Raw genomic sequence first — 27,716 nt, 5'->3', positions numbered from 1 at the left:
ACTGGGTGGCTTATAAACAACACTGTTCTGTCTCACTGTTCTGGATGCTGGAAGTCCAAGATCAGGTGCCAGCATGTATGGTTCCTGTCACGTCCCTTTTCCAGGTTGTAGATTGCCAACTTCTTGTATCCTCACTTGGTGGAAAAAGGATGAGACTAGCTCTCTGAGGTACCTTTTTATAAGGTCACTGATTCCATTCATGAGGCCTCTATTCTCATGATCCAATCACCTCACAAAGACCCCAACCTCATAATGCCATCACCACTGGAGATTAGGATTTCAACTTAAGAATTGAGGAGGACACAAATATTAAGTCCATTGCATACCATGTCTTAGTACACATTCTTTATTTAGCTTACTCCAATAGCAAGTTCTCTAAGGTAAGGAAAAGTGAAAGTCATTATACATTTTAGACAAAATCATCCCACAGAAATTTCAGACATTATTTGTTACTAGTAATAAAATAGCAATCCTTCCATGGATATCTAAATAAATAATCCACTTTCTGAAATCAGTTGACCTATTTGACACATTGATAAATGTTCATCTTTTTATTTACTGCTGGTATGTTTCTAAAACTTCCAAATACTAGGCTAAATTAATTAACTGTTATGCCAATTATGGAAATTAATAGAAGGAAAGAAAGTATGGTGTCCTCTAGTCTCACACCCATTATTCATCCAGTGGAGTTAATCAAAACAGAAATAAAGTATCGCAGTTGAATAGAGTGGCTGTCCAAATGTGCAAGCTGACAGCAGACCCATAGAGGTGATATTTTGCTTGGCTTCTTTCCTTCCCTCAAGGTGACCTGCCATTGCTTGGAAGAAGAAGGCAATTTATTCCTTCTCATCACAGTACCTTGATTTTTGTCCTTCTTGTCTGCAGAGGTCATTGTAAACGTACAACAGCAAGTCCAAACATTGTAAAATGTTCAAACAAATGCCGTTTTCTGAGCCATTCTTGCCATATTCTCCCCACTCCACAAACCTTCATGCACATAAGGTTCCTCATGAGCATCCCCACATGAATGTTCCCAAATAATATTTCTTCATAGGCTTCTTGGTTGCCTAGAAATATAAAAAGAAAAGAGCATATTGGAAAAACTGTAGGCTAAATAGGTCTGTTTGTTACTGTTTTTCTCAAGAACAGCCTGGTGAGTAGGAGAAACATTGACCTCTCACCCTCACTACTTTCCAGGCTCTGAAAAATACCAACCCATTTAGAGATAGTGTTTTTGGATGTTGATGATTTTTTAAAATTCAATTATTGCAAGAGAGATTATTCTAATTGACTAAGTCACAGAAGGCACTTTAGTGGAGAATTCTCCTGGTTGAGAGAAAACTGGGAATGGGATTAGATCCTAGCATAGGTAGGACAAGGTATCATTGCTTATTGGGGAGACAAAGCACAGGACAAAATAAGAGGAATAAAACATGAGTTAGAAGAATTCCAGAAAAAGTTACTACTTCATCACTATCATAATTTTATCTTTGGCTAGTCATGTTGTTTATAACTAAGATGATTTCCATGTTCAAAACAACAGCCAAATAGTTTGACATATCTGTGATAAGTGAGAATTTTCTGAAGCTGTAGTCTCCCCAGAGTGACTGCGTTATTTTTTCCTTAAAGCATTCAAAATTGATTTAGTCATTCTAGTGTCAGTTTATATTTTGAACTCTAAGCAAAAAAAGATTTTTATGTTTGAAAGGTATACAAGAACTTTGAGGATTCATGCTTTCATTGTAATAAATTATAAACAGAATAGACATGTTCTTATTTGAAATGAAGATAAAATATATTTTATTTTATGAAAAATATTCCCTAGGTGGGAAAGGTGTCAATATTATTTTGTTGTCAAATTATAAGGCCTTTTTGAGTGTGCTGCCTTATTCTATTTGGTGAGGATATCTTTTCTTTTTTGTCATAAAAATTTTATTTATTTCCAACCAAGAAAGTACTCTTTCCCTGTATTTATGACATTACAAACAAATCCATTGTATAACATACAACATAATTCTTTGTATTTTATTGGATAAATTATTATACAGTTTTGTAAGTTTTCACATATTTTTAGTAACAACCATAAATAGGCTTATAGTAAACTCTTTACAGATTCTTTAATATTTTAGAGTATTAAATTTTAAGTAAAGGAGGTCCCTGTAGATTTTAAGGATGTCAATTTTATAAAAAAAGGCCTAAAAATAATGGAATATTCTTATTTTTAATTATTAGTGGGTAATATTAATATGACCCAGGGAGCATAGGCTTGCTATAGCTCTCTCTCTCTCTCTAAGACATTCCAAAATATTTACATATTAAGTGTATGTACATAGGATAAAAGGAAATGTAACTTTTTATGAGTTACTGGAGCTTTGGACCCAAAAACCTTATAGAAATTTAGTGAGATGCAGGATCCTATGGAGAATTTGCATATATAAATGTGTTTCCCCCACTCTATTTTCAACACTCAAGTCCAAATTGAAATTTGAGACTTTTCTGAAAGTGAAAAAGAGTGATAATCATTTTCATAAGAGGCTAGAGCAGACTTGGCCTAAGCTACTCATCCTAGGCTTTTTTTTTTTTAGTGTAACAGCTACCTACTATCTTATGTGAGAGAAGCCAAAATGCCTGACACCATTAATCCCAAAGGACAATGGATTAATACATATCAGGATCATGTAATGTGCTTGTTTTTTATATATCTGATTTTTTGGCTTTAATTTTACTTTGATCTCATTACTGAAAATGGGACACATGCCCAGATTCTCTTCGAACAAAACTGGACATTTAATATAATGTTTAACTCATAAGCATTGAGTTTGTAGATATAAATAAGGTCATCTTATATGATTAAATGATTTTTAAAAATAACACCTTGTGTCACTTGACCTGCTGTTTTATACTCCTCATCTCATTCACTTCTGATTACAGTGGAGCAGACAAGTCATATTTTTGAGAACTCTTATTTATATTATACAGAAGAAAAGAGGACTGGATGATGGTTTGATGCATGGACCCACTAAAGAACAAAGTATAATAGTATTAATTTGTTTTAAGTTTCATATTTTAATTCTAATTTAATCATAAGTATTTATGTTAATATTCTTTCCAACCACTAAGGTCTCCCATCAGTCTTACTTTTGGATATTCATTTGTATTCTATAAATTTGAAAAATGTGTGATGAATTTCCTTGTGTGGCCTCTTATAAATCAGGAAAACTGAGTCTGGGCCCAAGGTCTGTCTATTACTTACAAGGTATGCGGCCTTGAACATAAAACTAAGCTTTCTGTTTTTCCATCAATACAAAAATATATGTTTTCACATCTAGGTATCCAAAATGGCATGAGGATTAAGAATGTGGGCTTTGGAGATGGATACCTGGTTAGTAATCTGAAACACCTCAAATAGAACAAAATGTATAGTAGCAATCCAAAAGTTTTAGTCGTTAACGACAAACTAATATTAGGATAATAATAGGCAGAGTTTTTATACGTTATTTTTGAGGAAGATAAGAATTAGATTATTTTCATAGATCTAATTTGAGTTTTATTTCTCTCTTCATTGGATCACTTTGTTTTCATCATGCAAATAATATGTTTTCACTGGCTTCACAGATGGCAGTAAAAACTAATGACATATGATTGAATGTAAAATATAAGCTTCTTATGAAATTTTGCTTTTTTTGACTTCTTTACAACTCATAAATTTTGTATTTCTGTATGTTTATCTGGAGGACACAAATTATAAAATTTGTGACTTTTCATAGCTTTATGTCCTGAATATGACATGATGTCTATTAGAATAGTCAGATTTGAAAGAAAGAGAGAGACAAAGGCCTGATTAGAATGACTTCCATGTATAAACTGCTCAAAGCCTGCAGGAGTCAGGCAGAGCATCCCTGCTTAAATCATTTCAAGGTCATTGGGTTGGAACCCCATATGGACCAATTAGTTTCAAACAGTGCAAAAATGATGTTTTTCTAGTCATAGACTGTACCTTTTGCCCTGGTCAGCTGTCTCCAGAAAGCCTGATGTATGTCACAGAGGGAACTCCTAGAAGAACATCTATGGCTCAGCACAAATTAATCACAACCACTGGATACAAAACGATCTTATCCATACTGATGGTGTCAGCAGCACACCTGGTTATGTGCGAAGGATGCATAATTCCAGACAGGACCAAACATCATTCCAGTATTGTTCTCCTTAGTGCAGAGCAGAGGCCCATAAGCATTTTGTGCTGTGCCATGGACCACTCTGACATTCAGCTGCCAAGTGAAAATTTAAATGAGTAAAATAAACTATATATTATTATTAAGAAAATATAACATGTTTAAATAGAGATAACAAAATATTAAAAATCGTAGTTTTTGTAAATCAATGCATTATATAAAATTATTTCACTATGGGTTTATCAACTACCATAATTTCAAATTAGTAATTGAAATAAATGATATTTCAACATGTCTTCAATATCAATAATAATATGAAGTGAAAATATATTGTGATATCTTGGTCCAAAGTCCCCAATTCTGGCAGACATCACTGTAGTTTAGTTTATTACCTACTTTCCTTCTTCTTCTTCTTTTTTTTTTTTTTTTTTTTGCTCAGTGAACAAATGTTTATTGTAGTTTCTTAGTTTCCAAGTTAGATGCTGAGACTACCCCAGTGGAAGCTCTTTAATCTTTAAACCCAGTTGCCCAACAATCTAAGTCCCTCAGGCCTAGGAATCTACTCAGTGCTGCTATAATGTGGACTAAACTGTTCTTGAGAGGACCAAGTTCTTGTCATAGCATTTAACAATCAGAGATATCTATCTGAACTACTTATAAACTTTCATAGCTAAAATGTCACTATTTCATCTACAACAGCACTTGAGAGTTTAATATCAAATATTTTATTTTCATTTTGAATTGACTTCAAAATACAACTATTCTAACAATAGAGAAAACATACCAACAAAAAAATGACAGAATTTGAATCCATTTCAATGAATGTATATACTCTTGAATTATATCAATGTTTTCTCTTAAATTTGGGTGGACATTTTTTAGAAATCTTCCTTAAAATAAACTTTTCCCATTTTTTTTTTTTTTTGGAGAGAGAGTCTCACTCTGTCACTTTGTTGCTCAGGCTAGAGTGCATTGACATCATCATAGTTCTCTGCAATCTCAAACTCCTAGGCTAAAGCAATCCTCTTGCTTCAGCCTCCTGAGTGGCTGGGCCACCATACCTGGCTAAATTTTACGTTTTTTTTTTTTTTGTAGAGATGTGGTCTTGCTGTGTTGCTCAGTCTGCCCTTGAACTTCTAGCCTTAAGCCAGCCTCCCACCTTAGCCTCCCAAAGTGCTAGGATTGCAGGAGTGAGCCACCATGCCCAGCCAAATTAAACTTTTTGATTTTTCTATAATAAAATACATTTTTTTTTTAGAAAAAAGAAAATCTGGGGTTGGTGTTTCCCCATTCACAGCATGGCCACTTGAAGATTTCCTAAGAAAATTTATTAGATATAGATATTTTCATCAATTTCTTAAATTTAAGAGGAGGAAATATACAAGAAAACAACCATATATGTAATATTAATACATACATATTAATTTTACCTGAGTAACACTTCTGGTTAAATAATGTTGAAATTTTATAGCTATTAAAATATTACAACGAAATTATCTCTGTTCCTTTTTAGAATACTTTTGGGGATGTTCAATGGGCAATAAATATAGCCTTAGTCTATCAGTTTTATACAGAATTGTGAATTATTTGGGATTGCGTTAGTCTGTGTGGGCTGCTATAACAAAATACCATAAACTAGGTGGCTTATAAACAACAAACATCTATTTCTCATGGTTCTGGAAGCTGGAAATTCCAAGATCAAGGCACTGGCAAGTTTAGTGTCTGGTGAGGGCCCACTTCCTCATAAAGGGGGCCTTCTTGATATGTTCTCACATGCTGAAAGGATGGGCAAGGGATCTCTCTAGAGCCTCCTTTATAAGGTCATTAACCCCATTCATGAGGGCTCTGGCCTCACGACCTTATCACCTTCTAAAGGCCATACTTCTTAATGCCATCATCACCTTGGGGGGGGTTAGGATTTTAACAGATGAATTTTGGGAGTACAAAAACATTCAGATCATAGCAGAGATTTGATCATTAGTGTGGAATGAAAGGACATGGAAGAGAGAGAAGTAAGTATAATAGTTTATTAGGGTTATAAATCTTTTTCTCTGTCTTTTATTTAGCATTTTGTCAGCAATTCATTCAAATGTATTCACCTCTTAATTTTCTAACTAAACATATTTAAGCACAATTATCTCTCTTTACTACATGCAATAATAATTATAATAATTTATTGCAGTAATTTTTTAAAAAAATACATACTGGGTTTGAAAACAGGGACTATGCAGTTGATTAAGCTTCTCTGAACTTTAATTTCCTCATTTATGTTTTCTAATGGTCTCTTACAGCCTTTCTTTTTTCTGTGATGATTATAGTTAAAAAGATAATCCCTATATATAGCATGAAAAGTGACACTCCAAAATGATAGCATGAAATATACTTTTTTAATCTTTTAATCTTTTCTTTAAATTATTTTTAGGCTGAACAGGACAATGGCCATCCTCTTCCTGCCTTTGCCAGTCTACACATTGAAATACTGGATGAAAACAATCAAAGCCCGTACTTCACAATGTCCAGTTATCAAGGCTATATTCTGGAATCTGCCCCTGTGGGTGCAACCATTTCTGACAGTTTAAATTTGACCAGTCCTCTAAGAATAGTAGCTCTGGACAAAGACATAGAAGATGTAAGTTAAATATATATATATATTGCTCTTGTTTGTTTAGCACATCTGTTGTTATATTTATTTTAAAAGGACAGATTTCAAAAATATGGCTACATGAACTATAGAACAGAGAACAATATTAGTATAAATGAGTTTTAGTGTTATAATTTAATTCCAAAGCAATATTTTAAGATACATATTTAATAACTCTTTTTTCAGTTTGCAGCTATTCAGTACATGAAAGAAAAAGAATGTTTCACTTGGTGTTTGCTAAATCAGCAGGGCAATATTTTTTATTAACATAGGTTGAGAATTGTTTTATGTAATTACTGATAAGTAAAAATAATAATGTTACTAAACAAGTATAAAAATTATGAAGGCAGCCCTATAGTGTGATTTGGGGAGAATTTTCTTCCATTCTGATGTCACGCTACTAAAGAAAACACCATTAGAGGTAACTGACCCACTCACATTTCTGCCGGTGACTATGTTGATGCTAACCTTCCTCCACTCCACCGTTGTCCTTGGTTTTTATGGTACTGACACTATCTAAATGGGTGGGAAATGGCCCAGGCTAAGAAAATCAGAATGCTTTACCTCCTTAGCCAGAGTGATTGCTGTTAAGAGTGTACAGAAAATCTATACAAGGCCAGCCAGAGTCCTCCCAGGGATTTATAGGGGTGAAAAAAAAAAGAGCTGGATGGCATGATGTATTAAAGAAGCAGTAATGAATCTGAAGCCATGTTTGCTGACATCATGGAGAAAGCCCATTATCAGTGGGAGAGAATGAAGCCTGAGAGACACATATGGAGAAGAGAGTCCTGTGAGTCCCTGTTTTTTAAGTTACAAGGTGCTCAGAGCATCCTAATTCCTAAAGATTTTTTATTTGATTCTGTTAACTACCACAGTATTTCCCAAATACACACAAACACACACACACACACACACACACACACACACACACACACACACACACACACATATATATTTACAAATTTTTTTTTACATAGTTTGAGTTCTGTCACTTGCTTTTTTAAAAGTCCTGATTCTTATCCTGACTCTGCAACAGTGCTGCCTAGGAGAACTTTCTGTGATGATGGAAATGTTCTGTAGCTGCACCATCCAATATGGTAGTCACAAGCCATGCGGCTAAATGAAAACATAACTTTAAGTTTTGTTTTATTTTAATGAATTTAAATAAATGAATATAAATAATCACATGTCACTATATATGTTCATATGTCACTAATTGGACAGCACTGGTCTAGAATATCCCAAAAGTCTTGTTACACAGAGCTTCATCATCATTTCTGTAAATTAGGAGGATACTTTCAGATTTTTTTTTTCTCTTTCTAAAGAAATTTTGTGACCCTTAGCAGAGGCTGTAACAGCTCTTGTGGGTATTCCACCTGTTCCCTCCAGATGTTTTATTTTACTCTTTTATCTCTCTCTGCTTTTTTCTTCTTCCACTGTACCTATTTTTGTAGTGTCTTTTTGAATCACAAGTTAAGGATAGCTAATTGTCACTGACTTCTTAGTACGTGCCAGACAATATAGTAAATGCTTTCTCTTGCATTAAATCCCTTAAATCTCACAGAAAACACAATAGATGCAATTTTCCATATTGCAGAAGGGGGCATTCAGCCTATTTTAAATGATCACAGAGTTAGTAAATAATAAAGCTGGACCTTGAGCCAATGTTGTTGGGAAACAAAGTCCTTGATTTTAAGCACTAGTCAAGACAGCCCCTGTCTCTTTTATATACTTTGACTATAGTCTGACTATAGTAATAGCTGACAAATGCTATAGGTTTTCTTCCTAGAAAAGTACATATGAATACACAGTTTTATATGCCAGCTCAGAAGGTTTTGAGATCCCCTGAAGTTTGATGGGTTTCATGAGTCACAGGGAAAAAGTCTTCATTTAGTGAATCCTGATTAGAAAACACCCAGAATCACCTTAGTAAGTTTATTCCAGGCTAAGAAAATATATTTTGCAGGCCTGGTGATGTCCCACAAATTTTGGTGTGAATTTTTCTTAGTAGTGACTAGTTAATTTGAAAGTTCATAGTGGTTTAGGTCATACCTAGTGGATACAGTGGTTAGAAAAAGCTAAATTCTAAAGTTACACAGTTTTAGATTCATACATTAGCAAAAATTATGTATTTATTCTTGCTCAGTATATTTATGTTATTTAATGATTGCACACTAAGCCCTATGCTTGCTTGCATGCTCCTGTACTTACCTGAATTGTCTCTTCACTTTAAAATTACCAATGTTAAAATCATGTTCCAAAGAACTTTAGGAAAGACAGTGAGACTACAGCACATAAATAAAATAGAGTGGGGGAGAGCTCAGGGGTCCAAAACCTTTGGGAAACACTACTTAGAATTCTAGTCTTAGAGACTTACGATGCCAGTTAGCCTCTTCAGTGGCTTGAGATGTTTCCAAAGTATGGGTTGTTAGGGGTTTGGGCTTTGGAGTTAGCTCTGGAATTGACTCCTAGTTCTACCATGTAATAGCAGTGCAATGTTGTTAGCCTCATATACACTAGGTACCCCATGTTGTCCAATCACCTATATGGTCTATATGATAGCAATCAGTACTTTCTTGGCCTGATTCTTCAGTTGGGGCTAGTGGGGATGGGCGTGGGAGAAAATTTCCCTAAGGTGATGCCATGTACATGGAGGGTGGCATGATTAATATGTTTTGTAAAAATGTCAAGTAATTAAAGAATGCATATCTGATCATTTGATTATTACTGACACCCAACCTCTTTCTAAAATTTATAGTGAGTGGTTATCATTAGATGTCTAGAAAGTGAACAAGTATATCTAATCCCTTAGTGACAAGTTTTAAAAACATCATAGTTTTTATATACCTATAATTTAAATAAGTTCATAGAATATTAGAGAGAGTTTAATCCAACTTCTTACACTATGTGCAATGCTCTCCTAAAACCCATTCCATAGAAAATGATGTAAGACTTCATTGTACCACTCAAGCTAGAAACTGAGAACTCTTCCTTGATTTTTATGTTTCCTTCAAGTTCTTCCTATTTTGTCCCCTAATTATTTCTGGAATCTCGTTTCTCCTTTCCATCCTTACAACTTCCACACTATCAGTCGATTGTTAGAATTCCTTCCTGATTGCCTTATTCCATTCATTTCCTAATCAAATCCATCTTTGACTCAGCCACTAAAATGATTGATTTTAAAGCTCAAATCTGACTATATCACATTTCTTTCTAATATACTTTTGCAACACTTCTCTACAGAAGACAATTCAAGCTCATGTACATGGCTTTCTGTAATTTGGCACCTAAATATTTCTGCAGCCTCAATTTCTGAAACTTTCTACTTGACCTATTACATTGAACCACTACTTGTAGTTTATTGTATATGCCAAGCTACATCTCATTTAATTATCTTTGTGACATTTTCTATGCCTTGCGATCTTTCATCTTCTATTACACAGGCTGGCTTGTGTAATATATACACATGATATGATGAAGCATATGCTTCAAAAATTCAAACAGTATTGAATTAACTGTTTCACAATATGGCCCATTCCGTGATTGGGCAACTCTAATTCTTAGAAAGCTCTTCATCATATTTAGTGGAAATCAGTCTTCGTGTCACCTCATCCATTATTCTTTAAATCTTCCACTTTCCAGGACACAATAAATTTATGACATAGTCATTAGTATGTTTGAAGATGTATGTCTTTCTGAATTATCTCTTTTTCTGGTCCAAGCACTCTTTATTTTTATAAAGTAAATTAACTCAGTACTAGCATTTTTAAAGATCTGTATTAACAAAATAAAACATCAAGGTTCTTTTAGTTTACAGGCAAGAGTTTTACTACATGGTAAAATCTTCCTGTTTTTTAGACTCTGAATTAGTGAAAATAATCAGCATTAGTATAAACATTTTAAGAAGAGAGCCAGGGACATTTCACCTTATGCAGGTGTCAGAATTAGAAATGGAGATTAAGCCTCAGGCATAAAGTGAGAAGTTGTCTCCGTAGGGGTTGGCTCTCATGAGTTGCTTCAAGCACAACTATGCCAGAAGGCACATGCTAAGAAGAGCATAAGTTTGGATCCATTTGTTTAAAAATTAAGTTGTGTTTCTCTCTTCAACTCAGTGGAAAGTAAGACAAAGTTTTAAGAAACAATAGTGGGGATTGGTGTGTTCTGGTGCTCTTCCAAGTGTAGATTTCAGGAAGGAAGGAATCCTAAAGGTCATAGTAAAACTGAAACTCTGGTGTAGTACAAGTACTTTAAAAAGCATATTGTATAAATGTAAGCAATTCATATATAAACATATATATTTGTATATGTCTCTATATATATCTATAAGAAGGAACATTAGTATACATATTTTTATTTACTTGTTTGTTCTTTATATGTGTGGTTGTGCTCATACATTTACAATGTTTATTTCATGTCTAATTTGCATATAGGTTCCACCTGGTGGAGTTCCTGTAGGTACTAGGTGTTAATTTTGTGATTGTCCTTTTGGTAATTGCTGTGGTTCTTTGTTCTTTTTCTTTTCCATTAAAACACATAGGCATTACTTCATTATTACTTATAAAGGTATCTGTAACTACACTATACAAATTTAAATATATTTACATCATGTTATTGATTATAGTACTATGAAATTGAGTAGAACACAAATGTCACTTTGAAATTAGACAAAGATTAATTATTAATTTTTTTTTAGTCCATGACAAACATTAGTCATTTATCATGCCATTTTTTTCCCTAAAAATGTTTTAGATTAAACCTTTTCGAACTAGGTACTTCACGCAACTACTGCCAATTAATTTAAATTGACAGATGAGATAATTTTTTTTGTCATTTCTTGTTATGCTTTATCATTGATATGTATGCACTTAAGTGTGTATACATATGTATGTGCACATATATATACATTTCTATATTGTATGTGCATATATATGAGCAAGCATATAATCTTGTGTGTGTGTGTGCTGTCATATTTTCATTTCCATTAGAAAATTGGTTTAAATTCAGTAGACTGTCATATTTGAATGTAGTTCTATATGATGGGATGCTTTTGTTTATTTTTACTTTTGTTTACCTTTGCATTTGTATATGGATTTACTTTAGCATTTATTCTTTCTGTTCCTAATGAGTGCATGCCAGAGTTTATTTTATTCTCCTGCAAAATAATATAAAAATCGATGAAGGAATATATCATACTTTTGGTATATGCCAAAAATATTGATATGTATTAAATTTAGGGTAAAATAATATTACTTTGTATCATGGGAAAAGATCATTTATTAACTCTCTGTGTACATATTGATTTAGAACACTAATACTCTTTTTAAATAAGCTCATAGACACAATGGCTACATAAAATCTACTGTCTCCATTAAAATAGTAAACCAGAGTATTATTTGTCCATTTATATCCTAGTTCATGAAACTTTTGAGCGTGTGACTCTTACATGATCAAGGGTATTAAAAATACACAAATGTTTACTAAACTTGAGTCCTTAACTGTAGGAATTGTAAAATTCAAATATATTTGTGAAATCAAAACTGATACTAAGATGTAGTTTGACAAAAAATAACTTATTTATAAAGAAATTGATAGGAGATGGATATTTGACTTCATATGCAAATTGTTCCTTTAAAAAATAATTATACCTGGACTTATTTCTTGTCTAGAGCAGGAAAATCTTTAACTGTAAATACTATCAAAACAATAGGTTTGTTGGTCTTGACATATATTCATTGAAATTTGATGTTGATATTACATGAAATTTCCATAAAATTCACAAAATGATGTATTGTAATTTTTGGAACACTCCTGATATACCACATCTGAAACTAATAGTATCTTTACAAATGAATATAAAATATTAAACTTTGAGTAATAATTTGTTGAACATTTCTAAATCTGTGTTTTTCAATTTTTACATTTGAATAAATGACAAGATATTTACCAATAACATTTATGTATATAGATATTTATATGTATAGATATAAAAAGGTTATTTTAAATATACATAAATTACAAAGAGTTATATTTTAATCAGAGATTAACTGTGCAAAGCAGATTAGAATGAGCTACAATATGCCATGTATAATGCTAGCTTTTTGTATGGTATTATATCTTTCCAGTAAAACAAGTAATATCCCGTTCTGAGAAATATTACCTTAGTCTATAGTCAGTTGTTATAAAAGGACTCAAGAAGTAGAGAAAGTTAAATTATCAAAGGACCTTTAATATCTCTGGTTATACAATATGAGAGAGTCTGTTTATGTAGTATTGATTTATGTATCATCTTCAAATGGGAAGCATTTGACAAAAACCTTGAGACTTTCATAAAATTGGTAAGACAGAATGGTGCTACTTGTAACACAACATATTATACTACATTCACATATGCACATATACGTTCACAACTTAATACTCATTGCAGTATTGCATTATAATAATAGTTGACATATGAAAATGCTTAAAAACATGAACATATGAATAAATATTATCTAACAAATTTAGTAACAGAAGCTATAGTTGAATAGAAGAAAAGAAATTTAGAGAAACTTAAGGTATAAAGGTAGTAGAGAATGACAGAAGGATTTGAACAAAAGAAAAAAAGTAAATATTTGGTAAGTAAGTTACATAGTGAAATTTCTTCATCGTGCATTATCAGGGCCTGAAGAAATGAGTAAAGTAAAATAAGGTATGCTAGCTGGTATATTTATAAAAGAGAAAAAAAAATATGAATTGAAAAGCCCAGTGATTAGGTAAAATCAAGGATAAACACTCATACTTTAGTTTTTCATTGATTGAAACTGCATGTTAACTAACATTTTTGATCATCTCTAAAATAATAATTGAATTTCATCACAATTGACTCTAAAATGTAACAGAATAACAATAATCCCCAAAAATGTAGCTAAATATATTCAGGTATATGCATTTATATTATAATTTACTTTTATAAATAATTATTTTAAAAAATAACATGTTTGATTAGTCAAAATATCCCAATTTCTAGTTATATTGAATAATTGGACTCATGACACTGAAATGGAAACAATGGAAGTACCTGTTTGAAAATATCAGATTGTAAAGCCTCTTGATCTTTCTTTCGATGTCTTTGATCATTTAAAAATAACTAGACCAATGTAAATTATTATCTATAGTATTAGTATTTTAGTGTTTCAGGATAAATGAAGCACAGTGACCTTAAATCAAAATCATGGACATGGAAGCTACCACAGAATGAATATTATGGAATACATAAGTCATTCAGGTTTAAATGAAACCATTCATTTCAAAGTTATTTGAAATATACACATATTGCAGCTTTTAAAAGATGTGCAAATTAAAGTATATTGTGGGTGAAATCATGTCCACTTTTTATTATAGTAGTATACATTACCACTTTTGCATTTTACATAGAAATTTTAAACATGAGTTCTATTTTTTCCATGAAAACATGTTAAACATTTCCTACTCTCTGTTCTGCCCTAAGCCCTAATGCCAGACTTAAAAAAAATGTTTTATAATATTAAATAACATTTCACATCATACTATGCATAATACTTTAAATAGTACCATATTCTATAAAAATATCTTATCATCTGTTTTTCTCTTTTTCCTTGCCTTCCTGATATAGTCTTTGCCCCACTTGGCTTCCTTTCCCACTTCACAGACACCAATCCAGGCCTCCCCACTTTATGTCATTGTTCTTTCTTTGAGTTGCAAAAATAAAGTCTTATCTTTCAGGAGCGGCAATGAAATTGTGAAGGGTTTCCAATGCTATATTAATTATCTCTCAGTCATGAATTTTGAAATACCCTTTTCTTTAAGTATCTATCATTTTTTCCTAGAATTTTCTATCAGGTGTATGTACTAAATTTACACATTTTCAATCAAATCATCTGAAATATTTTAATTAAAATAAATACTATGTTTCCCTTTGGATAATCTTTGCAACATTAAAATAAGGAAGGGTAAGCGTGATATTTATAGGTAATGAATAATAAATAACCAATTTTATTTCTATATTGCATTATAATTGAGAACAAGATGTAATATGCATATGTATAGTTTATTACTACAAATGAAGTAATTATAAAATCTTATTGCTAAAAGAATGGACTCTAATTTCTTTCTCTTGCTTTTACTTCTTATTTCTCAAGTCCATTAAAGTTCTGGAAAATACTGATATCAAAAAATCAGTAAGAATATATTTAATTGGGTTGTTTTCTTCCTTTCTTTCTGTTATTTTTCATTTTTTTCCACATTAATTATACTAGTACATATTTTAGCATTTTATATTCCACCATATGAGTCACCATCTTTTTAGATACTTCAGCTTGTTTATGAATTATTTAGTTAAATCTCTTCTTTAGAAATTCTTAATAAATTTATACATATATTTTTGCAATAAATTTCAAAAAGTAACTACCAGGTAATGAACTGATAACTGCATTATTTATTCAACATTTTAAATAATTATATATTTTTTTTCAAAGACAAAAGACCCAGAGCTTCACCTTTTTCTGAATGATTACACTTCCGTCTTCACGGTTACCCAGACTGGTATCACTCGCTACCTCACCTTACTTCAACCAGTAGACAGAGAAGAACAACAAACTTACACTTTTTCGGTAAAGAGATTTCATATGTGTGTGTGTGTGTGTTTGTGTATGTGTGAGTGTGTGTGTGTGTGTGTGTGTATTTAATTTAAAGAGATGTCTGGTTAAAACTTAAAAGGTCAATGATTTGAGGGAAAAATGCAATATTTTCAACATCAAAGAGAATATCAGTAACAAAAAATTCTTCACATGTACTTCTTATTTTGTTAATAAGTTTGTGTAGCTATATTAATGTTTTCCTGATAGTAGAAAAAAACAATGCTTCAGGGCAAAAACAAGAAAATGGGAATTTTAGTCATCATCTTATACGTATAATTGACAAAAATTGAGATATAAATGAAGAATTATTTCTCGACATTTTTTGTTGTTGTTGTTACTGTATTTTTAATTTTGTCATAGATTTTAGTCAGTGATTCTCAACTGGGGATAATTTTTCCTTCAGAGAACATTTGGCAATGTCTGGAGGCATTTTTGGTTGTTACAATTTTGAGAGTGTGCTGCTGGCATCTGGTGGATAAAGGATGCTGCTAAACACCTTGTAATACAGAGAGCATCCCTTCACAGCAAAGAATTGTCTGTCCTAAAATGTCAATAGTACTGAAGTGGAGAAATTGTGCATTAAGCTAACCTAGGGGAAAAAAGTGAAGTTTGTTAAAATTGCTTTTGTAAATATATATCATGACATAAGAAAAAATATATATAATTCGTATAGTAGAGTTGAGAGATAAATACAGATTAAAAGGAAGTTCTAACTATAATCAAATTCTTGAATCAGATATAGGGGAAAGATGAGCTGATAGAAAGCACAAGTTTGGGATTTAAATAGGAGTTCTTCTGGAGAAGCCTACACAGCAGAAAACTAGAGCTTCCAGACTAGCTCATGTGACAGTTAAAGCTTAGATACAGAGTGGATTTTAGAAGTCATTCAGAAAAGGATGGTGGTGTTTTAGCATTGATTTTGTTTGTCAGGCATTCTTAAAATGTCGACACTGTAATTATATATCACTTTAACTAATGCCAATGAGTCCTTTAAAATTTATCCTTTTGTGAATTACTAGAATACAATATTATATATCTAGGGCGACTACTTTCTTGACTTATATAAGCATGTTTACTGTAAATTGTATTGTATACAAAATATGTAAACGTGGAGAATATTTTCCAGTTAATGTTTTTAAGGATTAAATTCAGTTAACTCTTAAGAATCAGCCATGTTATTGGCCCACTTTAAGCCTCTAAGACATTTGACACATCTGCTTATTTAAAATGTGCTTTTAGTTGAATACATCAAAAGTAATACAGAATTCCCAATACTTGCTTCTTAGCACATTAAAATACTTTTAATATTGTAGTATTATATTTTATTGCTTTTTAAATCAACAAAACATTTTAGCATCTTTTTCTAAATTGTAAATTGCATGTAAGAAACTTTTAAACTGTAAAAGCGAATTCTGTACCGCTTATATTTGCGTGACTTCTCTACTAAGTGTATTTTTCTACCCCCAAAGATAACAGCATTTGATGGTGTACAAGAAAGTGAGCCAGTTATCGTCAGTATCCGAGTGATGGATGCAAATGATAACACTCCAGCATTCCCTGAAATATCCTATGATGTCTATGTTTATACAGATATGCACCCTGGAGACAGCGTCATACAGGTAACTACCCATATAATATAAGGAAATACTCAATGCAGTTCTTTCCAAGGGCATCCCCAATGTATTTCTTAAGAAATTGCTTAAGAAATGAAAGCGAATTTCAGGCTTATTGTATGGCATAATTTAGGTTAGAAAGTTTTAAATTTATGTCCTCTTTTCACATAAAAGTATATCTGCATGGACTCTAAAGTAGACTTAACTAGTTATTAGATGTAAATATAGCTATCTGAGGTACTTGACCTGTTTATACTTGATTTTTAAAATTTAATATACTGAATATATTTAATTAGCATACTAAACCTATAGTTTAAATCTTGAAATTATTTTGCATTATTGTAGAAATGGATTAAATTTTCCTTGATGATAAATACAAAAGATTGCCTTTAAATTGCCTAACTATTTGATGTTAGTTACTTGGATAAAATTTAATCATTATATCAGTTAAAAATTTGATTAAATAGTAAATGGTACCTTTGAAAATGCATACACCAGGCAAAATTCTTATGTATGATTTGTCTTATTTTTACCATTAGCTGTACTTACTATATTGAAATAAATTGTAAGTTATCTCAAAATCTTTGTGTAGTCTTACTATTCTGAGTATAAATCATAAAGTAATAATATTCTTCCTTAAGGATATTTGGGAATCTGGAGAGTAGTTGACTCCAGGACTTTTCAAACTGGCTGTGCAACAAAATTATTTAGGGAACTGTTTAGAAATATGAATTACCAAGATTCACTTCAGCTTTTCTGGATCTGAATCTCTGTGAGAAATACTTAAGTAATCAATATGAGAAACAAATCCCAAGGATTTCAAATGCCTAGCCACAGAGACCATTGCTCTAGATTTTCCTTTAAACCTCATAGTCAGACCTAATAATTTTAAGTTACTTTCAGGCCAGGAAGACCTTGATCTGATATACTTTTTAGAGTATTTGAATGGCTTCAAATTATTCCAAATGATTTATATAAACTAAATAATAATAAATAACAAATAAATAATATATTTTTGTTACTAGATAAATAGTTCGTGATATTAAAAAAGCAGCCCAAGTGCCTCAGCAATGTACTTTATTTTCCTGTTATGGTCCTTGTTTTTCTCTCCAGCTTAGTCTTTGGCCCTCTATTCCTGTACTTAAGCTTCAGTCGTACTGAACTATGTACCTCCAATCATTTGATCGTTCTTGCTCTGTCTGATTTTCTGGAATTATTTCTTCTGCCTTGAACTCTTTCCCTTCTAATTATGGCTTGACTACTTTGTTCTTATCCTTTTAGATTCTTTTCTTTCTATGGAAGCATCCCTTAGTAGTTTTCAGTAGGTAGTTCCTAGAAATTCTTTCTTAGTAGTTCCTGTACATGCAATTGAGCAGTAACCTCGTAGTTTGTAGCCAAGACACTATGATACAATGAGAAAACTTCCCTAATTGCCTGGTGTTAGTAGCCCCCAGGACATGCAGGCACCCACACTCATTCTTTCTCTATAGTTAGCCTCTCTCATCAAGGTCATAGACCTTATAACCATCAGAAATTATTTTTTTTCTTTCCTTCACCCCAAATTGAGTTCAGTAACTCAGTGTCTTGTTGGCCACTTTAATGAACAGCACATGCCAGACATATTAGCTGTGCAGTAAATATTTATTCAAAAGATGATCACCAACTTTACATTATCTAATTGTTAATGTAAATTAGAAATGATTCAATGATATTCTTATTTTATTAATGAATTAAGATATGCTTTTCTGAGTGATGTAGAAAGTTTGACATGACAGCCTGGGGGCTAGAAATTCACTTGAACGTTTAGCATGTATGTAAATATCCTCTGGTGTGTATGTGGTAATCAGGAAAAAGGTTTAAAATTGCCACAGTAAATTTTATTCATATATTGGTTAGCAGGCGTCACATTAATGAAATTAATTTGTTTTTACCCATTTGTTTTGAGGGCAGAACTGTAATTAGTTTAATTCTGTATCCATAGCATCTGTATCCACAGTGCTTGACAAATAGTATATGCTTAATATAGTAGATGCTTTATAAATGTTTATTTGAGGATGAAAGAAAGGAGGACCAGCAGACAAGTAGGAATGAGTGAATAAAAATATGAATGAATGAGAAGATGTACATTTTTCTTTAGTGAGGCACCCTTTCATAGGTAGAAAAATTATAGTTTCTTCAGAAAAAGGAAGGACAATTATTGTCATGTTCTTATTTAATGAGACCTGATTCTCATCTCTATAATGACATAATTGGAAATAAAAGTAAGTTTATACAGAAAAACAGCCAGCAGGAAACTAGAAAGTGTAACTAATAAAATGACAGCAATTATGTGGTAGAATTGTATCTCAACAGTCTTTGCCTTAGGGGATCAAAAGCTGGTGTTCTGGTATTTGAAGGCTATAGAAGTTAATTTACCTTGTATATCTCTTTATAAAACATATCTTGCCTTTAAACACTTATATTTTATACATTTCCATGAACTATGAAAATTACGAAGATAGATTGTTATTTGTGTCTACATGCCTGTAATTTTTTAAATTATTTAAAAACCAAGGAATGAAGCTTTATAATTAGCATTTTTAATGTTATTCCTAATATGTGGTAAAAGAATGATGTGACTATAAAACATCCTCCGAGAGCCTAGAAGTAAAAGAAAATAGATCTGTCATTGAGAGAAAAAAATTAAAACAAAGAAAAATGATATAAACCTGTGATCTGCAAATGCCCTTTAGTGGTTACAACATAGATTCCTATCTCATTATGATTCTTTACCTCATTGACAAAATTATCTAAATTTATTAATCAAGTGCCTACATGTCTATATTCTCTCTCTATATATGTATCTATATAATTTGGATTTCACTCACATCACACAAATAATAATGATCATATAAAATCATACGTATCATCAGTCTATCTCTAAATGTCAAACTCAAAGGCATTTCTCAGTTCTTAATCTATGCAAAACTCTCAACTTGACGCTTTTATGGAAAACATCCCTTGTTCTCATCCTAGCTGAGAGATATTGCTACTGGCTCCTTATTCAGTTATTACCCTTTAAATGTTACCATTCTTTAACAATCTGTATGTAATCCTTCTCCCTTTCATCTATTCCCAAATTTTCAATCATAACCTCTATTTATTCTTGTGTTTCCTCAAGTTAAATGCCCTGTGATGACCTCTGGTCCTGAACATCAAGCTGATATTATAGGTATCTGCTGGACATAACAATGTGCATTTTTGACACTCCCTTCAAACAGGACATATTGCAAGATCAATTAATTATCCATTATATTTCTTCTAATACACAAGCCCACAGATAAAAAACACACATCCAGTTCCCTTTGGAGGCCACTATATTGTGAAGCTCAGCATTAATCTTTAGGTTACACAGCAGCAGGCTAGCAACTTTGCAGTTCCGTTTGTTTCCACTCCCCTTCACCTGCATACACGTACATCCAAGTTATTGTTCAGTTTATGCCATTTCTACTTTAAAAGGCATCTGTCAGTCATCATTTCTTTTCTTTGTTGTTAAAGACTTAGTTTTGTAGAGAAGTTTTAGGTACACAGAAAAATTAAGAGGAAGATACAGTGATCTCCATATATTCCCTGCCCCCATACATGCATAGCCTGCCCATTATTAACATCCCCCACCAGATCAATATATTTGTTATACTAATAATTGATAAGCTCACATTGACACATAATAATCACCCAAAAAGTCTATAGTTTGCATTAGTGTTGACTCTTGGGGTTATACATTGTGTGGTTTTGTACTAATGGATAGTAACAGGTATCTACCATTAGAGTAGCATACAGAGTAGTTTCGCTGCCCTAAAAAATCCTTAGCTCTGCATATGAATTCATCACTGCTCCTTCCTGACAATCACCAGTCTTTTTACTCTCCCCACAATTTTGCGTTTCTCGGAATGTCGTATAGTTGGAATCATACAGTATGTAGCCTTCTCAGATTAGCTTCTTTCACTTAGTAATATGCAATTACATTCCCTTCATGTATTTTCATGGCTTGATAGCCCATTTCTTTTTAGTGCTGAATAATATTCAATTGTCTGAATGTACCATAGCTTATTTATTCATTCTCCTATTAAAGAACATTTTGGTGGCTTCCAAGTTTTGGCAATTATGAATAAAGCTGCTGTAATAATCTGTGTGCAGTTTTTTGCATAGACATTAAGTTTTCAACTCTTTTTGATAAATACCAAGAAGCAGGATTGCTGGATCATATAAGAATATGTTTAGTTTTGTGAAAAACTGCCAAACTGTCTTCTAAAGTGGCTGTACCGGTTTGCATTCCCACCATCATTTCGTTTTTCATGCCTATGCTCTGTAGTAAATAAAGCTGCCGTAATATCTATGATTGTCAACCTGGCTATTTCTGCAGATTCCCCACCACACTGCTCCAAAAGATTATTGTGAAATGATTCAGAACACATCCTTATCCTCCTAAAAAGCCTACCAAAGGAAGGGTCCAATCTCCACACATGCAGTCAACAACATCTTCAGATATTTTTATCTCATTTCCTGCTACATGCCCCCATGTAATTGACCTCGAGAACATACAGGTTTTTGTTTTGTTTTGTTTGTTTTTAGCATGGGCTGTCCTTCCCATTCTATACCTATTGACATCTCTCTCGGGTATAAAGGTTTGATCTGAGTTATGCTGTTATTTTCATTTTTTAGCATATAGTTCAAATGTTACCTTTTGAATAAAACCTTTATTTTCCCAGCAGATCATAATTAATTGTTCTTTTCACCATATTTCCACCTACCAGCTACCACCTCTATCTTCCACACATTTTATTGTACCTTGCATTAAAGTTAGCTTTTATAAGTCTGTCTACCCTACTGAACTGTAAATTCCTTTAGCAGAAAAACTCTTAATGCTCTAACCACCAGTGGTCAACATAATGAGTTAAACACAGTAGAGATTCAACTAAAATCAATTAAATTTAATTCCTTCAATTAATGTACTCTCAATCAGATAGAAAAAGTCTCATTTTAGAAATGTGTCCTGTTTGGCTTGAGAATTCTATCATATACGAAATGTTGTCTCACATAGCTCTTTCTCAAAGTGATCGCTGGCTTCACACCTTTAGGCAAGATACCCTTACTGCTCTTAATATGGAAACATAGTTTAGATCGAAAACATTTCTGATATATTTCTCTCAGTTATGCTGTATTACTGATCATTGAATGTTAGAGCTAGAAATGACTTTGAAAATATTTTTGTTCATAGACTAATTTTATGGAAAAATTATTGAGTTAATATGATGATAAATACTTGATCCAAATTCACAAAGTTTATAAGTGACAGAAGTATTGTTGAATCCAATTGAAAGACAATAGAATAGGGCACCAGACTAGCTCGTCTTGTCCCCTTCTGCTACTTTGTACGCTTACATGACTTTAGACAAATAGCGTAGTGTTCTATACCTCAGTTTTCTGATCTTTAAAATGGTTATAATAATATCGACCCCACAAGAGTGTTTTAGTAAGTTAATTATATAAACTACTATCCCATGTACATTTGGCAAATGATGTATACCTGTTGCCTTATTATCGTTCCATTCTTAATTACATAAAATACTTACAATTATTAATATCCCTTGCTACCTTATCTGAGTATATCTCTGTTTGTCATATGTATTATTTAGTGCTCTGTGGAGGACATATGAACATGACATATAAAATTATATATTAAAATTCTTTTTTATAATTTCCAACATTGAAGTTTAGGATAAACCTATAGAATATTTTAATGACCCCTGACAATTTATTTCAAATATTGATTTTGTTTACTGTAGTGTGTGTGCATGTGTGTACACATATATATGTGTACGATACATGATTAAAGTTTGAGCGTTATGTTTATTTAAGGTATTTATGGTGTTTAGTATTTCAGCAAATACCAAATAAAGACTTGATGAGCAAAGCCTATTTTTACACATATTTTTACATTCATACACAATTTTATTTATATTTAAAACTACTTAATTTTACTGAAGACTGTACAATTTCTTATCTAAACCTGTTTGCATTAGAATTGAATTATATACACCAAAACATAATTCTTAACTAATACAGGTTATTCATTCATGTTGCGGACTTTAACTGAATTTGAAGTTTTGTTACATCTGTAATTTCTTCAAAAGTCTGATATTCCCTAGCTAGGAAAATAGTAATGCCTTCCATTTAATACATCTACTAGTTTCTCTTTCCACTGCCACCATCCTGGTAATCGCCACCATCAACTTTTACCTAGACCACTGGAATGCCCTTCTTTGAGTTTTGTGTTTCCTCTCTTCCTCTTCTTCATTCAGTAGCCAGAGAGCTATTTTAAATTTAAAATAAAATCAAATATTTCCTATGGTGAATCCCTTCAGTGGATTTCCACTGCTATAAAAATAAAGCCCATAATATGTATCCTGCATGACCAATTTTCTGATTAGTGTTTAATTTCATTGCTTCCCATTCACTCTTTTCTTATTTGGTATGATGCTCCCACTGTTATTAGGTAACTCTTATTCATATGCTTTTCATCATTTAGGTCTCAGTTTAAATGTCCCTTCCTCAAACAAGCCTTCCATGATTCCCCTTTCTTAATTTTTCCTCCTTTATTATCTCAGAAGCATGGTGATTCTTCCTTCATAGCACATTTCAAAATTTCTAATTATACTTTTAAACTATCAGCTTCACTTATTTGATTATAGGCTCAAAGGAAGTGAAAATATGGCCACTTTCTTTCCGTTACTTTATTTCTTCTTTCATCACTATTGCATACTTAACATTGTACACAGCCTCTGGAACATAGTAGACTTTCAATAAATATTTGTTTAATGAAAAAATGAATAAAACAAATAATGATGTAGGTAAAATGAGATTAGGTAGTTTTGCACGAGTCTGGGGAATTTACCTATATTTCAGGTAAATTCATTTTTAAAAATTAGTTAATCAAACTACATATATATTAGTATCCCTAATACGTAGTACTTTCAGACTTGATTATTCAGAAGATTTTTCAAAGGCTTGTAAGAGGCTAACCAATCTTACTGAAAATATGTCATGAGAAGTCAATCATATAGGCTTCTAGAGAGGCAAAGTTGAATAATTAACACATTTATTCAAAAATCATTTATTGTGTGGAGTGTTTAAAATACTGGGCACTGTGCCTAATCATAAGGATTAAGGAAAATATTAACATTAAATTTATGATGTTAAGTAATTACTATACTGCTAGTGAAGAAGGGCATATAATATTTCAGTTTTACCATATGTAACAAATATAACACATATCATGGAATTAAACATGATGAAATTGTTAACATGTAAGTATCTTTTAAGACCTTAGGAGTTATGTTGTTTAGCTTGAGCTTTCCCATTTGATAAATTTGGAGAAAACACTAATGATATTAATATATTAATCACAAACACCTGCATTTTGAATTTTTATAACTGTAAAAAAGAATATTTGGCTTTTATATTATTTATCAGACATCATCCCCCTTCCTTGATATATTTAACAGCTTTTCAAATAAAATGTATTTGTAAATGCAATTAAATTATTTACTTTTATATTAAACTAGCATGTTTTTGGATTTTCATGCTGAAAGTTTTCCAATTTTGTTGTCCAATTTCAATAATTAATGCCTAGGTGCTTGCATTTTTTATGAAGCTTTTTGTTTATTTGTATGTGATTGTTTTTACAATTATATAAGTTGTACACTTTTTATGTTGACAATATTCTCTCCCATTATTGCAGTTCTAGATGTTTCTGATTTACTAGATAATTGACAAAATTTGATACTTCCCCAGAGGAAACGAAAATGTTCAATATATTTCAATATATTTTATATATTTTTTCCTTTACTGCATGTTCTATACGGAGGGACATAAAACATTTCGCCCAAGTATTTTAGCTTTTATTCACCTGTTGTTTCAAAACAAACTCACTTTCCCTCTCAACTTCCCCTGTAGTGAATTTTGTTACAATGTCAAAGCATAGTCTTCTGAAAAATAGTTGGATATTGAAATATTTCAAATACAGGGGATCTAGGGGGGAAAAAAGCTACATTGAAATAGAGCAGAAAGGATTTTTTGAAAGCCTAACAAAAGAAAACAAATAAAAACACCATTGTACAAATACTAATATATGTGTACGTTACAAATACGTGTTATATATGTATTTTCTTGGCCAAATTCTAATTTAATGTATACACATTTTTATGTGCTTAGCACTAAACTAGCTGCTCTGAAAAATACATAGGATGAGCAAGACACAGTCCCAACCCTTAGGAGTTTAATATATTTTGCAAAAGACAATAATCCTATACACAGTGAAATAATCAAAACATATCACAAGCCATTATTGAATTGTTAAATTTTATAGGAAATACTAAGAGTATTATAAGAATTCATAAAAAAGTGAGTGGGGATGATAATCTGTTAGGGCTTAAGTAGTTGGGAGGACTTCATTGCTGATTAGAACTTCATGAACCTATCAAAATGCTTTGCATTCACATATGCAGGTGAAGATGATATGCTATTATTGGAAATTGAATGGTGTGGTCAAAGACATGGTAATTTCATGAGGCATTAAGGATACAAATTTGACTGCCATTGGGGAGGAGAGGAACTGAATGATAAAAATAAGATGCTTTTCTTTTACTAAATCAAATATATCTTGGTTTATTCTTCCAGTCCCCTTGTCATTACAGGCTTTTCTGTACTTTTGTGATGTCTTTTTATCCTTCTATAATAGCAATTATGTTAAAGATAGTTCTCTTTCATATCTCCTTTCCTGGACCACCTGCTGTTTGACAGAAATTATTCTGTCTGTATTCTTTTACACTCTTCATTTTTCAGAGTCCAGCATCTGGCACAAATTAAGATCTGAATAAATCAGTCAGTTTATTTATAAATTATTTTAAGGGGACTATTATTCATAGCAGATTAGATTGGCATTGTAGACAATATGAGATTTTTAAAAGAAGTATTAAATAATAGGTCCTTAAATTAATGGGTAAGGTTAATGAAATGGGGATTGATGGGAGTCAATTTTGAGAAAAATCCTTATTTGAGGTAAAGGGGGTATAAGTTGAGCATGAGAGAATGCACTGGCATTAGAACATTTGGGTTTCTAGTTTACAGTTTTAGAGCTTGAGTAATTAAAACCATTAAAACAGGATCATGAAGTTGCCACAAAAAAGAAGCAAGCCCCTTTCAAATTACCAGGAAATAGAAAGAAATGCTTTAAAGTGGTCTTCTTATTGTTATTTGATTCCTTGGCTTTTTGTCAGGAAGAAAAATACACAGATCAGAGATTCTTTTTCAGTAGCAATCCTTGATCCATAAATATCAATCATGATGTTATTTTTAATGATGGTGATACCTTTTTCTGAATAATAAACCCAAGAGATATATTTGCCAACCATGTACTCTACTGAAGTGCTCATCATCTTGGATTATCCTAGGATATGCTGAAATATGCTGAACAGAAGAGGAGTAACCAGTCGCCTGGTATGCTTTTTAGTTTTAAAGCATCACGGGTTCACATTAAGGCCTGTCACATTAGTTAAGGCCAGAGAGAGTAACTCTGGAAATGAATAAATTTACAATGCACAATTTTCTCCACCAACAAGAGTGTCCAGCAGGAGTTATTTTTTTTTTAATTCTTTTTTTTTTTATTTCAGCTCTTCATGGGGGTACAAAAGCTCAGGTTATATACATTGTCCGTGTCCCGCCCATCCGCCTGAGTCAGAGCCTCAAGCGTGTCCATTCTCCAGACAGTGCGCATGTAGTCGTACCTCCATCCCCCCACACACACCTCCCCGAGTCAGCACCTTCAAGTATGACCATTCCCCAGACGGTGTGCAACGCACTCACCATGTAGGCATACACCCATCCCCTCCCCCCACCCCCCATCTCAGTCTGATATCCAATTGGTATCCTTCCCTGATGTGCATTTAGGTGATGATCAGGGAAATCAATTTTCTGGTGAGTACATGTGATGCTTGTTTTTCCATTCTTTGGATACTTCACTTAATATAATGGGTTCCAACTCTCCCCAAGAGAACCAAAGAGATGCCATATCACCATTATTTCTTATAGCTGAGTAATACTCCATGGTATACATATACCACATTTTGCTAATCCATTCATGAATTGATGGGCATTTGGGTTGTTTCCACATCTTTGCAATTGTGAAAAACAGTCAGGTGCAGGTGTCTTTTTTATAGAATGACTTTTGTTCTTCTGGGGAGATGCCCAATAATGGGATTCAAATGGTAGGTCTACTTGAATCTGTTTAAGATATCTCCATATTGCAAGTTCATTTAGTTTTAAGCAAGGATAGAGGACAGGCAACAGTAGAGCTTTTATAGCAATATAGCATAGTGGAAGTCTTACCACCTTTGTTTATGATTTTTATGTCTTCTAAATCATCTGCATTGAGGATGTGTTAACCCCTTGCTACATATTTCTATGGAATTTGCTTAAAATTTTTCTTATACCAACTTTTATAATGTCTAGTGCATAAAAAATAGTCTCACTAAAACACTGGCTATCACCAGAATATATTTTATTCAGCAAAGAGTTGAAATTCCCTTTGCTAAACAAA

At 32.3% G+C, this 27,716-nt stretch overlaps 1 protein-coding gene across 17 annotated transcripts in view; it reads left to right on the top strand.

Annotated features, from left to right (window-relative positions):
* PCDH15 (protocadherin related 15) overlaps nucleotides 1-27,716 on the top strand; it is a 634,897-nt gene that overhangs the window by 348,710 nt on the left and 258,471 nt on the right. For 15 of the 17 annotated variants that reach the window (XM_045568054.1, XM_045568051.1, XM_045568050.1 and 12 more), the window contains 3 exons: nucleotides 6,595-6,801; nucleotides 15,306-15,440; nucleotides 16,937-17,086. In XM_045568054.1, the coding sequence (XP_045424010.1) occupies nucleotides 6,595-6,801; nucleotides 15,306-15,440; nucleotides 16,937-17,086 (492 nt within the window). Of the gene's footprint in view, nucleotides 1-6,594; nucleotides 6,802-11,243; nucleotides 11,265-15,305; nucleotides 15,441-16,936; nucleotides 17,087-27,716 lie in introns of all 17 variants that reach the window. The other 2 variants (XM_045568049.1, XM_045568048.1) reach the window with 1 other exon arrangement.

The sequence above is a fragment of the Lemur catta genome, chromosome 14, assembly GCF_020740605.2.
Source record: "Lemur catta isolate mLemCat1 chromosome 14, mLemCat1.pri, whole genome shotgun sequence".
Taxonomy (NCBI): Eukaryota; Metazoa; Chordata; class Mammalia; order Primates; family Lemuridae; genus Lemur; species Lemur catta.
This window is presented reverse-complemented; position numbering and strand designations above follow the sequence as displayed.